This window comes from Myxine glutinosa, chromosome 6 (genome assembly GCF_964187855.1).
Source record: "Myxine glutinosa chromosome 6, kmMyxGlut1.1, whole genome shotgun sequence".
Lineage (NCBI taxonomy): Eukaryota > Metazoa > Chordata > Myxini > Myxiniformes > Myxinidae > Myxine > Myxine glutinosa.
In genome coordinates, this window is record NC_136266.1 from 77,332,119 (window position 1) to 77,348,712 (window position 16,594).

General features: G+C 41.3%; 1 protein-coding gene across 1 annotated transcript in view; it reads right to left on the minus strand.

Moving 5' to 3' along the window:
• LOC137413303 (kinesin heavy chain) overlaps window positions 1–16,221 on the minus strand; it is an 88,313-nt gene extending 72,092 nt beyond the window's left edge. The window contains exons 1-7 of the mRNA XM_068098695.2: window positions 15,848–16,221; window positions 12,413–12,500; window positions 12,086–12,159; window positions 11,876–11,980; window positions 10,493–10,541; window positions 1,635–1,690; window positions 1,164–1,251 (exon numbers count right to left, since the gene is read on the minus strand). Coding sequence (XP_067954796.1) covers window positions 1,164–1,251; window positions 1,635–1,690; window positions 10,493–10,541; window positions 11,876–11,980; window positions 12,086–12,159; window positions 12,413–12,500; window positions 15,848–15,973 — 586 coding nt within the window. The 5' untranslated portion in view covers window positions 15,974–16,221. The remainder of the gene's footprint in view (window positions 1–1,163; window positions 1,252–1,634; window positions 1,691–10,492; window positions 10,542–11,875; window positions 11,981–12,085; window positions 12,160–12,412; window positions 12,501–15,847) is intronic.
• Between the last annotated feature and the right edge of the window lie 373 nt (window positions 16,222–16,594).

Genomic DNA, 16,594 nt, shown 5'->3' on the forward strand with positions numbered 1-16,594 from the left:
AAAGGACACCATGGGATTTTTAACATCCACCAACTAATGTCAGCAGATGGGGATGCACAGTTTAACGTCCATCATAGGGACAGCACACACATTGATGAATAACTCTGCCCGTGAAACCTAGTCGAGGTTAAAACCCAGGCGAGTCGGCTTAGAGGAGAGTGTGAAACATTTTTCTCTATGAGCTCTATGAGCTGCATGAGAAGAACCATGTGAAAACGGTTAAATATCCTCCAGCGCGGCATTGCGGCGAAAACAAAAGCAAGCGAAACCTTTTTGGCATTAGCCCCCCCCCCCACCCCCCTTTGGTTTTAAACCAAACCCTCGCCCATTTTTATTGAAATCAATTTTACTCTTTGAACTCGTATATATATTATTGTTCATGATCAACGAACTCAATTATTTTATACATGGATCTGCTGGTGCATATGGGGAAGATTGAAATATACACATAAAAACTTGAATGTTATTTTATTGAAAATTTCCAAATGTATATATGTAAAAAACACGATGCTTTAATTATGCCACCATGGCACTGCGCCACTTCAGTCGGACACGACGCCACCATAGCCACTGCCCACTGTTGATACGACACTACTACAGAGATGATTGAAGAAGGGAAAACCAATCTTCGACTACACAACACTTCTAGTATATCAGATACTAAATAATATAACAGCAAATATATTTGTCAGGTATAACATGCAAAAAACGGAATAAAAAAGTAACAATAACCTCAAATTAAGGAGCTACCTACTTTGTGGCCTCTCGGCCTGTGTGGCAACAAATCCATGAGTTGTGGTGTTGTGTTATTCACAGGCAGAAGCACACACGGTACTGGCACAATGTTTGAAGGTCGTGGGGGTATTGTAAGGCGGAGAAGGTTGGTGTTCGTATAAATATCTAGCTTAATATATCAGTTTTTGAATATATAAGCTGAATTTGACATGAAAAATGATATTTTTTCCACATGGCCTCACACACCCCCCTGCCCCAATCTGTACCCACCTCACATACTCCCCCCCACCCCCCAACTCTGTACACACCTCACGCCCCCCCCCCTCCCATTATGTCAGCCCAAAGACAGGGCCTTCTTTCTGGAAAATAATAAACATTAAATAAATTTAAAAAAAATTAAACTTGCCACCATCTTTAGAATAACTTACTTGTGACAGCAACATGGCGGTTTAGTTTCCCCTCGTCAATAACATCCATCACCTCCTCTGGACTTGACACAAAACGTTCGGTGCATCCCTGTAACACATTGCTGAGATATAAGCGAAGACCTGCAGGAGTTGTCACCAGTGCAAACTACTGATAAATAGGCTGGAGGTGGTGTCCACAGGAAAATCAGTCAACACCTCCACAAAGGTCCCTTAAAATCAGAATACTCGTGTCCTGGTAATCAACTGAAAAGTGGAAAATGATGAGAAAGTCATGGTGCATCTGTGAATGCAAAACCTGCTCCATAATTAACATGGCATTCCGTACATTAATGTGTGCGTTGCGGGGGGAGGTGTTGGGAATATTAATGGCAAAATTGAATTCAGAGTTGCGGGACATTGAATGACAAAATTGGATGATTCATGTACAATTGCAATAAATCAAAACCACACAGACGAGACTGCCTAGCTTACCTTCACATAAGGAACTCTGTTTTTATCCTCATGCACAGAGAGATTTGTCTTTGACACTGCAAATGATACAAACAATCAATATTTTAAACTTGAGGAATGCAAATTAATTGCAGAAACAAATCTTCAGAGCCCATGATATATTATGTAAACAGTCGGCTTTTGGATTGGTACCCAAAGAAAATTTAAAATCACAGCATCGGTTAAACGTGTAGTGATCCACCAAGATCAAGGGTCTTTCTGTCTTCTACCGACTCCTCTCGGGCCTTGCTCCTCCAGCTCTCTCTGGGCTCTGTCCCCCAAATATTCCTAAAGGTCGCACAAGATCTGCCTGCAACCCTCTTATGGTTAAACTGCCAAAATCAAGACTCTCTGCTCACCTTCACTCTTTCATTCCTCTTTTCTCCCACCTCTGGAACAAACTCCCCCACTCCCTTCAATCTCACTCCTCCCTCCAGATCTTTAAAACAGCTGTTCACCACCATCTCTTATCTTTCCCCATCCAAAACCTTGATCTTTTCTACCCCCGCTAATTTCACCCCAAATCCTCTTTTTTGAAATACCAACTTATTTCCTGGAAGTCCTTGGTGTCCTTGTGTTTATACTTCTCCCATCCCACCCCCCCCCCCCTTCCCATGCCGCCTCCCCCCAAGCCCTCTCCCTCCCACACATTCCCGATGTCTCTCACAAATGTTGTGTTTATGTGCTTCCCCTTCTCTCCCCATCTTGTCTACCACTCCCCTTTTTATATACTTTGGTTCTGTGTCTGTTTGATTTGTTTGTGTGATAAATGTTAGCTCTTTCACGAGCCTCGATTATGTATACAAAAAAAAAAGTGGCAAACACTTCAGCCTCTAACTACTGTAATGGCCCTCTAGATGACTCATAACTGTCAGAATGAGATGTCAGATTAGTTTAATTTATTATTTTAATACAAATATCACATCTTGTTGAAGAGCATGGAAAAATACTTGTCATTGCATGTCCGAATATCAGCATCCTAGCTCAAAATGTGCCTGAGATATTGCCCAGATTAGAAAGGAAATAAATAAATAATAATCATAAAATAATAAAACAATTAATCAATCGACTAATAGCATACCTAAACCACCAGTGCTTCATCCGAAACTGTAACTTTTAGAAAATTAATTAAATAAGTCATTAATCGGAAAAATTAAATAATTAATTTATTAATCAATAAATAATTAATTAATCGATTAATTGACTAATAAATAAATCAAAAATAACCTTTATAGCCAAATCACTTGGTCACTATTGTGTCCAAATATTAGCTTCCTAGCTCAAAAGGTGCCTGAGATATTGCCCAGATGAGAAAGAAAATAAATAAATAATAATCATAAGGCTAATAAAATACCTGAACCACCACCGTTTATTCCAAATCGGTAACTTACAAAATAATTAATTAATTGTCATTAATCGAATAATTAAATAATTAATCGATTAATTGATGAATCAATAAATCAAAATTAGCCTTTACAGCCAAATCACTTGGTCATTGTCATGTCCAAATATCAGCTTCCTAGCTCAAAATGTGCCTGAGATATTGCCCAGATGAGAAAGGAAATAAACAAGTACTACATTTATTGATAATAATTAAATAACGAATCAATTAATTGATTAATCAATAAATCAAAAAGGGCCTTTACAGCCAAATCACTTGGTCATTGTCATCACCAAATATCAGCTTCCTAGCCCAAAAGGTGACAGAGAATGCCCAGAGGAGTAAGGAAATATATAGGTACTTCATTAATCGATAATAATTAAATAACTAATTAATTAATTAAAAAACAAAAAATACCCTTTTTACCAAAGCAATTGCTCACTATTGTGCCGAAATTTCAGCTTCCTAGCTCAAAGGATGGCTGAGATATTGCCCGGACAAACAAACAAGAAAGAAAACAAGTACACATACATTCAAAGTACACCACCCCCATGCCAAATAATTAAATATCCTCCAGCGCGGCATTGCCGGGGTCCCTCAGGCACCCGGCAATACCGCCATGCAGCTCATAGAGACTGTATTGGGTGGGAGAGGTGCACAATAATTGATTGATTAATTGCATAATTAAAATCAATAAATAACCATCATAAAATATTTTCTTAATCAATTGGCTAATAGCATACCCAAACCACCAGTGCTTCATCCAAAGCTGTAACTTCTTGAAAAATTCATTAGATAAGCCATTAATCGAATTTTTTATTATTTATTGATTCATCAATACATAATTGATCGATTAATTTATTAATCAATAAATCAAAAATATCCTTTAGAGCCACATCACTTGGTCACTGTCGTGTTCAAATATCAGCTTCCTAGCTCAAAAGGTACCTGAGATATTGCCCAGATGAGAAAGAAAATAAATAATAATTGATTAACAGTGAAAATAAATAAATAATATGAATATGAATGAATGAATGATCGTTTTAAGATCATTTTAAGATCATATTTAAAAATAAATAAATAATAATCATAAAATAATGAAATAACAAGTACAGATACATTCAAAGTACACCGCCCCCATGCCAAATAATTAAATATCCTCCAGCGCGGCATTGCCGGGGCACCTCTGGCGCCCGGCAATACCGCCGTGCAGCTCATCGAGACTGTATTTGGAGGGAGAGGTGCACAATAATTGATTGATAAATTGCATAATTAAAATCAATAAAAGATTGTCATAAAATATTTCCTTAATCAATTGGCTAATAGCATAATGAAACCACTAGTGCTTCATCCGAAGATGTAATTTTTAGAAATTTAATGAAATGTCATTAATAAAAAAATTAAATAATTAATTTATTAATCAATAAATCAAAAATACCCTTTACAGCTAAATCACTTGGTCATTGGCATGTCCAAATATCAGCTTCCAAACTCAAAAGGTGCCTGAGATAATGCCCAGAAGAGAAAGGAAATATATAAGTACTTAATTAATCGATAATAATTAAGTAACTAATCAATTAATTGATTCATCACACAACAAAAAATACCGTTTTTGACAAAGTACTTTCTCACTATTGTGCCCAAATTTCAGCTTCCTAGATGGCTGAGATATTGCCCGGACAAACAAACAAACAAGAAAGCAAACAAGTACAGATACATTCAAAGTACACCACCCTCATGCCAAATAATTAAATATCCTCCAGTGCGGCTCATAGAGAATGTATTGGGAGGGAGAGGTGTACAATAATTGATTAATTGCATAATTAAAATCAATAAAAGATTATCATAAAATATTTTCTCAATCAACTGGCTAATAGCATAACTAAAACACCAGTGCTTCTTCCGAAGATGTAACTTTTAGATCTGCTTTTACTTTTAGAAACTGCGAAACCGATCTCAATGATATTTTGGGTGAATAATCCTGGGATCTCCAGGAGTAAAATAGGCTATTTAGTTTTCCCAATTTCAGCTTTAGTCTCCAGCATTCTCAGGTTTGGACTCACGCATAACATTCGCGTTCGCATAACGTTCATTGTTCTATTTGTGACGATGTTGTTTTCCCGGGTGCCGCATAAATGGCTGCACCGATCGCTGCACGGCTGCACCGATCGGACTCGGTGACCTCAGACAAAGACCTTTTATAAGGACACGGGTTGAATCCCTGCTTGAGATAATTCTAACCCATTTCAACTGAAGGAAACATGTATTGGGAGTACATACGACATAGCGATTGTGAACACGATTATCGATCACGATTTACGATCATCACGATCATAGTGTATCGATCACTGTGGGACATTTGGTGAATATTTCAGCTTTGGTCTCCAGCATTCTCAGGTTTGGACTCCCGCATAACATTCGCGTTCGCATAACGTTCATTGTGACGATGTTTTCATTGTGACGATGTTGTTTTCCCGGGTGCCGCACAAACGGCTGCACCGATCGAACTCAGTGACCTCAGACAAAGACGTTTTATAAGGACACGGGTTGAATCCCTGCTTAAGAGAATTCCAACCGATTTCAACTGAAGGAAACACGTATCGGGAGTACATACGACATAGCGATTGTGAACACGATTATCGATCACGATTCACGATCACGATCATCACGATCATAGTGTATCGATCACTGTGGGACATTTGGTGAATTATAGTAAGATACTGTTTAGATTTTGATGATTTGCGTGTGATATGAGTTACCGGATTTTTATATGAATCGTTTAAAATTTTAAAAAGCCTTCAATTTCTGATATTTTACCTTTTCATTTGGGCCTCCCAATTGAAGCCCCGCCCGTAGGGCAGGTACTGTTGCTAGTTTAATTAAAGAAGTCATTCATCGGAAAAATTAAAGAATTTATTTATTAATCAATAAATAATTAATCGATTAATTGATTCATCAATAAATCAAAAATATCCTTTATAGCCGCATCACTTGGTCACCGTCGTGTCCAAATATCAGCTTCCTTGCTCAAATGGTGCCTGAGATATTGCCCAGATGAGAAAGAAAATAAATAAATGACTAATAATGAAAATAAACAAATAATAATCATAAAAATTTTAAATAATTAATCAATTGGCTAATATAATACAGAAACCACCACCATTTCAACCGAATCTGTAACTTAAAAAAAATGAATTTGTCAAGTCATTAATCGAATAATTAAATAATTAATCGATTAATTGATGAATCAATAAACCAAAAATAGCCCTCACAGCCAAATCACTTGGTCACCGTCATATCCAAATATCAGCTTCCTTGCTCAAAAGGTGTCTGAGATATTGCCCAGATGAGAAAGAACCACCTTTAGAGGCCATTTTCTCCACAGAGCAGGGGTTGGCCTTTTAGGGTACCGTGGTCCCCTTTTTGAAGCAATGCTTTATGGCCGGATGTCCTTCCTGCCACCAACCCTGTTTGTCGCCTCTTGCGACACACAGGGAATTACCAGTGAACTGGTACTCAATTTGCCGACCTCGGAAGGATGACGGGCTGAGTCAACCCCCCTGGCATTAATTCAGCGATCGACCGGGATTGGAACCCAGGATCTCTAGGATCCCAAGCCGGCACCCTAAACACTAAGCCAACACCAGGCTGCCCAGATGAGAAAGAAAATAAATAAATGTTTAATAATGAAAATAAATAAATAATAATCATAAATGAATAAAAATTAATCAATTGGCTATTAGAACACATAAACCACCACCATTTCATCGGAATCTGTACGTTAAAAAAAAAACAAATCGTCATTAATCGAATAATTAAATAATTAATTGATTAATTGATTAATCGATAAATCAAAAATAGCCTTTACAGCCAAATCACTTGGTCATTGGCATGTGTCCAAATATCAGCTTCCTAACTCAAAAGGTGCCTGAGATAATGGTCAGAAGAGAAAGGAAATGTATAAGTTCTTAATTAATCGCTAATAATTAAATAACTCATCAATTAATTGATTAATCAAAAAACCAAAAATACAGTTTTTGACAAAGTACTTGCTCACTATTGTGCCGAAATTTCAGCTTCCTTGCTCGAAGGATGGCTGAGATATCGCCCGGACAAACAAACAAACAAACAAACAAACAAGAAAGAAAACAACCAGAGTGAAAACTGAGTACTCCCTTTCAGCGTGCGTCATTGCCGAGCCCCCTTCGGTGACCGGCAATGACGTTATGCAGCGCCTGTAGATGGCATAGGAAAGGAACGGTGTACAACAAACCTAGTTTTGTCATAATCCGTACACAACCTTTTGAAAGATCATGGTATATATATTTTTGGCGCAATCTCTCAACGGTGAAAGAATCAAAAAAAAAATTTTTTAAATTTGAATTCACGTATCCGGATATTCACCAAATTTGAATCAATTTGTCCTTATCACACACCCACCCTGTCCACCAAATTTCGTCCAAATCCATCCACAACTTTTTGGATTATCCTGCTATATATAGTTTTTCGCTTTATTAAGAGAAAAGAATCACTTAGCCTTAGAAAAACTAGAACAGCACTTGGTACCGTGCATACCTCCACCAGGATGAACAGTTTACTTTTTATGTCATACTGATAGCCTGGATCTGCATCCGGAGCTGATCCAAAATCTTATCAGCTTGTTCTTGTCACACACCCAACCGGTCCACCAAGTATCGTCCGAATGTGTCCATAACAGTTTGAGATATTGTGCTATTTATCATTTTTGGCCCTTCCTCTCAATGGTGAAGAATCACTTAAAAATTTGCGTAATTGCGTAATGAGGAAGTGAGTGAACTGGACAATAATTCTGTTCTATCGGGTGGAGACCGCGTGACTAAACTGGCCAATCTAAATGGAGGAAATAAACATAGGGGCAATACTCCACAAGCTCACCTGGTAGAATAAACAGTATACTGCACTGACTAATGGTTATTTTAAACCAATTTCAATGGTTGCTAGAAGACAAGGCAGCATGTAGATTCATACTAACATAATCAAAGACTTTAAACAAAAAAACAAAACAATACTTATTTTGGGGGTCAACCCTCCTCCTCCCCCATCCCCGTCTCTTCAGACCCCAATCTTACTATAATTCACCAAATGTCCGTCCATCTGTCTATCTGTCTGTCCGTTCGAAGGTACCGTAAAAACTGCTGAACCGATCGCAACGCTATTTTGGGTGGGTAATCCTGGTATCTCCAGGAGTAAAATAGGCTATTTAGTTTTCCCAATTTCAGCTTTAATCTTCAGCATTCTCAGGTTTGGACTCCCACATAACATTCATGTTCGCATAACGTTCATTGTGACGATGTTTTCATTGTGACGTTGTTTTCCTGGGTTCCACACAAACGGCTGCACCGATCGCTGCACAGCTGCACCAATCGGACTCGGTGACCTCGGACAAAGACCTTTTATAAGGACACGGGTTGAATCCCTGCTTGAGAGAATTCCATCCCCGTCACCGCCATCATGGCCGTCTCTCCAACTCACAATCCCACGAGATATGCGGAAAGGACGACCCAAAACCAATATAAACATCATTAAACATCATTCGTATTTAAACATCATTAAAAGTAAATAATGACCTCGGCCAAAGTTGAAACGACGTTTAATCTCTACATGAGAGAATTCCACATAGCTATTTGGGCGGTGTATACGCTAAAATATCCTAGGATAAAAGTTAAAATATACGTTAAAAAATCCTAGGATCCTGGGTTCGAAACCCGGTCGATCGCTGAATTAACGCCAGGGGGGTTGACTCAGCCTGTCATCCTTCCGAGGTCGGCTAATTGAGTACCAGTTCACTGGTAATTCCCTGGTTGTCGTTAAAGGCGGCAAAAAGGGTTGGCGTCAGGAAGGGCATCCGGCCGTAAAACATTGCTTCAAAAAGGGGACCGAAAAACAACAACTACCACGGTTCCCGAAAAAGGCCAACCCCCGCTTGCGGGGAAAAATGGCCTCTAAAGGTGTTTTTTTATTTTATTTATACGCTAACAGATCGCTGTCTCCATCGATCTTGCCAAGGCTGTAACACCTATCGGCTCAAAATCCTTTTAACTATTGATTTGGTAGTTTTTACAATGAAGGAAACACGTATCGAGAGTACATACGACATCGGGAGTACTAACTGCATGCGTCTTCAGTATCAAGCTTAAATCTCTCATGGCGGATCTGAAGAGCGGAATGCTTGGAGAAGTGGTGGGCTACTTCGGCATGAAGGAGGATCAGAAACGTTGACTCCCACACTGCCACATCCTGCTGATACTTGCTCCCGCATGACGTTTTATTCCCGGGTGCCGCACAAACGGCTGCACCGATCGAGATTTAAAGGATGTTTATATAAATCGTTTAAATGAAAAGAAGCCTTCAATTTCTGATATTTAGCCTTTTCATTTGGGCCTCCCAATTGAAGCCCCGCCTGTAAGGCGGGTATCGTTGCTAGTTTTTCTAATGCCTTGAACAAACATTGGTACATCACAGGTGATGAAGGTTGTGGTGCAGTTTCATCGAAATAGAGTGTGTAGTTTCTGAGAAGAAAGCAAATACCTATTTTGGGGGGTCAAACCTGGATCCACTTTGACCTCCCCGTAGACCAACTTAGACTTCAATTTTTTTTCGTGCCGTGAACAAACCTTGGTACATCACGGGTGATGAAGGTTGTGGTCAAGTTTCATCGAAATAGTGTGTGTAGTTTCAGAGGGAAAAGCAAATTCCTATTTTGGGGTGTCAAACCCGGATCCACTTTGACCCCCGGTAAACCCCCTTAGACCCCGAATTTTTTAATGCAGTGAACGAACTTTAGTCACAACATAACAAATATAATTTGTGCCAAATTTGGTCACAATCCCTTCAGCGGTTTCAGAGAAGTTGCAAGTGTTTACAGACAGACGGACAACGCGCCATCGCATAAGTTCCCCCCCTGAACTTCGTTCCAGGTGAGCTAAAAAATAATGTAGTGGTGTGGGATATACATTGTAGTGAGGGATACACATCAATATTCTTTAGATTTCTCTGAAAGATTAAACTTTTATAGTATTCAAATTAAGTGAGCACCATGTAAATATTGTCGTGTAAACCTTGTGCATGTAACGAAGTGTACTAATTCAGTGCAATTTTATGAAAATCGGGATATCGTGGGTTCGGGTAAAATAAAAATAGTACCAATAAAATGATTTGAGGATACTAATAAAATGCTACGCCAAGCATGCACGTGAAGAAATCAGCAAGGGAGCAAGCTAAAACAAAAACAACACAAAGCAAACACACCCTGGCATTTTAAACAATCTCCCCAATTAAGAACATTAACAAGCATCAACAAAATCAAATCATAAAAACAATGCCAAGCAAACAACTTTAATTGCAAAAACACCAATCATCATAAACAGCGGGTGCCACATAAAGTGCAGCAAACAGTGAGTGGAGGCTTTGGAATACACACCGTCCAACAGATCCCGAATTTTGTCCAAGTAGATTTCAAAATAGGAAATCTACAAATAAAAGCAAGAAAGAAACATCATTGCAGCAAGTAACTTATGGTTAGAATCAGCAATATCACATGAACCAGTTGCTGGTGGCGTTTGTTTTACTGCAGATAGGCGTTTGCTTCATTCTTGTACAATCCTTACAAAACATGAAAGACCGGTGTTTTAACACTTGTTTCTTTATGCCGTTCATACGGGCTTTGCATCTTTTAATTACACACTCATTGCAAGCAATTGAGCAGTTTGACTGGCTTCAAAATCCCCACCCCAAAAAGACTGTACAGAATAAAGAATAACGATTTAATTGAAGGAGGTAAAAGAAAAAAAATTCAAGATGAGGTTGAGAGTATGCAATGCTCTGGGATCAGCAACAAACAACTGCTGAAAGCAAAGGATGGAGGAGGAGTTGAGTGAGTGTGGAGAAGCAGATACACCACGTGTAGACTGTAGAGACGACCTTGCACTCGTTAAAAAGGAAATGTCAAAACAAAAACGCCAAGAATAGTGCCGGCAATTCAACGTGACTTGGGAGCAAGTGCGAAGCATTTTGAGTGATGATGCCACAGCCGTCTGCAGGGATGGCAAATTAGCTTGGACAAACAGACAGCCAGGAGCAATTAAACTAGCGAAAGCCTGTATGACAGGCTCAGCACAAGTGTGGTGCACGCCACCCAACCAGCTTTGCGATTTAAAAGAGGAGACGCATGCACAGAGCTGACAGTAACAGATGGACTGTTCTTTGGTCAACGAGGAGCTTGCTGATGGAAAGGGGTGGGCTAAGGAATGCTTCCTGTTTGAGTACAACGTTCTTGGTCCAAATATACCAGTGATGGTGCACAAGAATCAGAAAATAATTAGAGCGTGACCGAGCCATAAACGAGGAGTGTCAAGAAACTTACAACTGGCGTTCACTCCGAGCAAAATGCAAAGTGGAATTCCGAGTGGATAAGCCACTTTCGAGCTATTTTGAGTAAACACCTGTGCGTCGACGTTTCAAGATGGCATGTGCGCGTTCGAATAGTTTCAACAAATATTATAAGAGAGATCCTTCCCGAGTAAAAAGGGATGCACACAAAGCATAAAGAAAATCTCTTTGGAAAGGTCATTTCATTGAACACAAAAGGGTTCATCGGTCCAAAGACACCGGAAACAGAATTGTTTGGTTTTCTTGGGAATGTTCCTGTAGCCTGTCTACCATGAAAGTGACAGATGATAAAAGAGGGACAACTGTCTGTGCCTGCTTCAACTGCAAGCTCCCTTTGATATTGGGAAACCCTGTGGCACGTGTGTAAATATGTCAACTCCCACACCCTAATTCCAGCCCAGCGGTACTCACAGACCTTTATGTGGAATTCCAGATTCTCATTCATAGAATATATATATGTGAAGATATCCTGCACGATTCGTGGAATTATCCCCATGATTTCTATATCGTGCAGGTTTCCCTGTAAAACACACACGAAATACAAGCTGGGCTCTAGGACGTTATTGAAAGGAGGTGCAGAGTGACAAGAAACACACAAACACACATTACCCAATCTTCAGGTTACCTCCATCGTGTGGGTCTTGCCTGAAGCCGTTTGACCATACGCAAAAATAGTGCCATTGTATCCCTCCAAAACATCTACAAAAGCAAGAATAAAGGGGGATCTGAGGAACATCAAGTTAGACAAAGCATTGGATCTGAGGAACGTTGAGCCATGCGCCACATTCCTTTAGTGCAAATGCCCAATCATATGCTCGACCGCCTGACCGGTTTGTGAGCACGTTTGCCACTCTGGATCTCCACACAAAAGGCCATTCGGTGGATACCAGAAGGTCACCCAGCAAACAGTAGGCAACGAGTTAATGGAGAGCCGTGCAAATGTCCACCTCACCTTTCACAATTTGCCTTGCACACGCGTTGTACACTTGTTCCTGTGTTGTGTTCTGTCCAAACACCCGGTCAAAAGCGTAGGGCTTGGCCTGTGGAAGGGTTAATTGGATCAGAACTCTGACAGTACAACTCAAATAACAATCCATGCATGAGAAGACGACCAAGTGACAAGAGCCGAATGTCCGAGTAAATACTAACTAAATGATATCGCTAAAAATATGAAGAGGATGGCACCATTATGATTATTTTGGAAAAAATACCACATCTAATCAATCATTGAAAGTTTATCATGAGCACACACACACACACACCTCTTACGCTTGCACACCCTTAACTGGACACAATGCACAGCAATGCATGAAACTTTGCTTTTTGACTGTCAAAATTGGTTGTTTCCTTTGAGACACTCACAGAAGTTTGAACGAACCACAAAAAATGATTTTAACTCGGAACACGCCCTTCGCGCTGCTGTTAGAACACGAATAGCTCACACTTCTCTCACAAAGGGAGGAGTCCGGGTTTTTTTCGCCACAACACAAGTGTTTATGCACGTGATTCCAAGGTTCACCCATGGGGTTTGATCTCTGTGAGCGGACTGTTTGCACAGAAGACTGGCAAGGATGAGAGAGAGAGAGGAAGAGAGAGGAAGAGAGAGGAAGAGAGAGGAAGAGAGAGGAAGAGAGAGGAAGAGAGAGGAAGAGAGAGGAAGAGAGAGGAAGAGAGAGGAAGAGAGAGGAAGAGAGAGGAAGAGAGAGGAAGAGAGAGGAGGAGAGAGGAAGAGAGAGGAGGAGAGAGGAAGAGAGAGGAAGAGAGAAGAAGAGAGAAGAAGAGAGAGAAGAGAGAGCAGAGAGAGAGAGAGAAAAAAGGTTCAAGCTGAAAGCAGCCTGGCACAAAATTTAAAATCATCTAAAACCGATATAAACAAATCGAAAATATCGCTCATCAACATCAAGCTGAAGAGTCCGAGAGCGGTCGTCTCATCAATGGTGTGCGGCAAAAGTGAAAATGGCAAATCTCAAGTGGAGCCGACCAGAGATGAAACCCAAACTCAGCAACCAATTTGGGAGTCAACCCGGGGTGAACACGCACTAACTAGTACTCGGCGCATTCACTTTTACCCAGGCGCAGATTCAGGTTTGCAGAAGAGATTACAACAAATAGTTGGCCAAAATTTCACGGGATAAAGTTCACAATGCACGATTCACTGGAGGACAAAACACAACAACGTCGCTCACTGCCGATCAACTGGCATTTAAATGGGTTCGTGAACGTGTCTAAAGCTCGTGATGGTGCTTGAACTTTTAAATATCAAATTGGACATTCTATCAATGTCCTGTACGAAAACAGGGGCATTGGGACATGTACAAAGCAACAAGACTTGGGATTCAAACCCGTGACAAAAGCATAACAAAGCAATCACTCAGAGGACAATTCACATCTTCAGCTTTGGGATCAGGAAATGAATCGGGGAATGAATCAGGGAATGAATCGGGGGATCAATCAGGGGATCAATCAGGGGATCAAACAAGGGATCAATCAGGGGATCAATCAGGGGATCACTCAGGGGATCACTCATGGGATCACTCAGGGGATCAATCAGGGGATCAATTAGGGGATCGAAGAGCGAATCAAGCAGGGAATCAATGAGGGAATCAATGAGGGAATCAATGAGGAATCAATGAGGGGAATCAATGAGGGAATCAATGAGGGGATCAATGAGGGGATCAATGAGGGGATCAATGAGGGGATCAATGAGGGGATCAATGAGGGGATCAATGAGGGGATCAATGAGGGGACCAATGAGGGGATCAATGAGAGGATCAATGAGGGGATCAATGAGGAGATCAATCAGGGGATCAATCAGGGGATCAATGAGGGGATCAATGAGGAGATCAATCAGGGGATCAATCAGGGGATCAATCAGGGGATCAATCAGGGGATCAATGAGAAGATCAATCAGGGGATCAATGAGGGGATCAATGAGGGGATCAATGAGGGAATCAATGAGGGGATCAATGAGGGGATCAATGAGGGGAATCAATGAGGGAATCAATGAGGGGATCAATGAGGGGATCAATGAGGGGATCAATGAGGGGATCAATGAGGGGATCAATGAGGATATCAATGAGGGGATCAATCAGGGGATCAACCAGGGGATCAATCAGGGGATCAATCAGGGGATCAACCAGGGGATCAATCAGGGGATCAATCAGGGGATCGCAGAGCGAATCAAGCAGGGAATCAATGACGGAATCAATGACGGAATCAATGAGGGAATCAATGAGGGAATCAATGAGGGAATGAATGAAGAAATCAATGAGGGGAATCAATGAGGGAATCAATGAGGGGATCAATGAGGGGATCAATGAGGGGATCAATGAGGGGATCAATGAGGGGATCAATGAGGGGAATCAATGAGGAGAATCAATGAGGGGATGAATGAGGGGATCAATGAGGGGATCAATGAGGAGATCAATGAGGGGATCTGATGATAAGCTTTCAAGTTGAACATGACAAGTGAATGTGGTGACATGCATTGCAGGTGCACTGCAGCCACAAACAATACAGGTGCACTGTGGTGAGACACATTACAGGTGCACTGTGGTGAGACATTACAGGTGTACTGTGGTGAGACACATTGCAGGTGCACTGCAGCCACAAACATTACAGGTGCACTGTGGTGACACACGTTACAGGTGTACTGTGGTGAGACACATTGCAGGTGCACTGCAGCCACAAACAATACAGGTGCACTGTGGTTAGACACATTACAGGTGCACTGTGGTGAGACATTACAGGTGTACTGTGGTGAGACACATTGCAGGTGCACTGCAGCCACAAACATTACAGGTGTACTGTGGTGAGACATTACAGGTGTACTGTGGTGAGACATTACAGGTGTACTGTGGTGAGACATTACAGGTGTACTGTGGTGAGACATTACAGGTGCACTGTGGTGAGACATTACAGGTGTACTGTGGTGAGACATTACAGGTGTACTGTGGTGAGACATTGCAGGTGCACTGTGGTGAGACATATTGCAGGTGCACTGCAGCCACAAACATTACAGGTGCACTGTGGTGACACACGTTACAGGTGTACTGTGGTGAGACATATTGCAGGTGCACTGCAGCCACAAACAATACAGGTGCACTGTGGTGACACACGTTACAGGTGTACTGTGGTGAGACATTACAGGTGTACTGTGGTGAGACATTACAGGTGTACTGTGGTGAGACATTACAGGTGTACTGTGGACTGTGGTGAGACATTACAGTCAGTTTCATCTCCACTCGATAGTACGCCGTGTACTTGATTGCAACAAGGTGTGCATCCATACTAGTCTAAAGATACCTCTGGCCCTAGGGTACAAATGCGTCATTTTCTTGGGAGGGGTGTAAAGAGTAAGGGGTGCGGGCTGCTGGTGCTGACTTACCCCCACGAGCACAGTGTCTTCTCCCTGAAACTTGGGAATACACTTGTCCCCTCTGACTACCTCGGAGTCGTTGAATGGTCGAAATCTGCACATCACCTTAATGTTACACTCTGAAGGGTCAGCCATGGCCAGGCCTTGCCCGAGTTGCCGGGCCGAACTTCGCACTCCAACCTCAGCACTCCGTGTCTCTCGTCTCTCCTCTCTTTCTCAACTCCCCTCTTCAAACACAAAGTCCGTCGAATGGCATTCCTAACAATACACGGTAGCCGTTCTCGTGAAAAGGCAACGACGACCAAAGATTAGACATGTAACGCCCCAATACCGCCTTGGTAACCTCTCCACAGGGAGGAAAACGGAAGCAGCTCACCGGAAGTGACGCGTGGTCCGACCATACGTCATTGCTAAATGTATTTAAATGACTCCCTCAGCTCAATATCACATTATTATTCGACTGACATTAAGAATGAGCTTCTTGGAATGCAAGCACAACTGGAAATGACCATCCGAACTTACCATTCATTTAGATACACCAAGATACAGAGGACGATATTTTTTTATTAACTTCCAAAATAAAAACAAATTGTCATCCTTTCGTGGGCCAAAAGTACCGGAACTCCTTTACCGGCTGAAACTGATGTAACGCACTTTGTAATACAGGGTGCTGCCGAAGCATTGTCTTGGCAAGAGTTATTCCTGGGTGGTTTGCCATTGCCTTCCCAGCAGGAATTTATCATTTGTTCAGGGTGC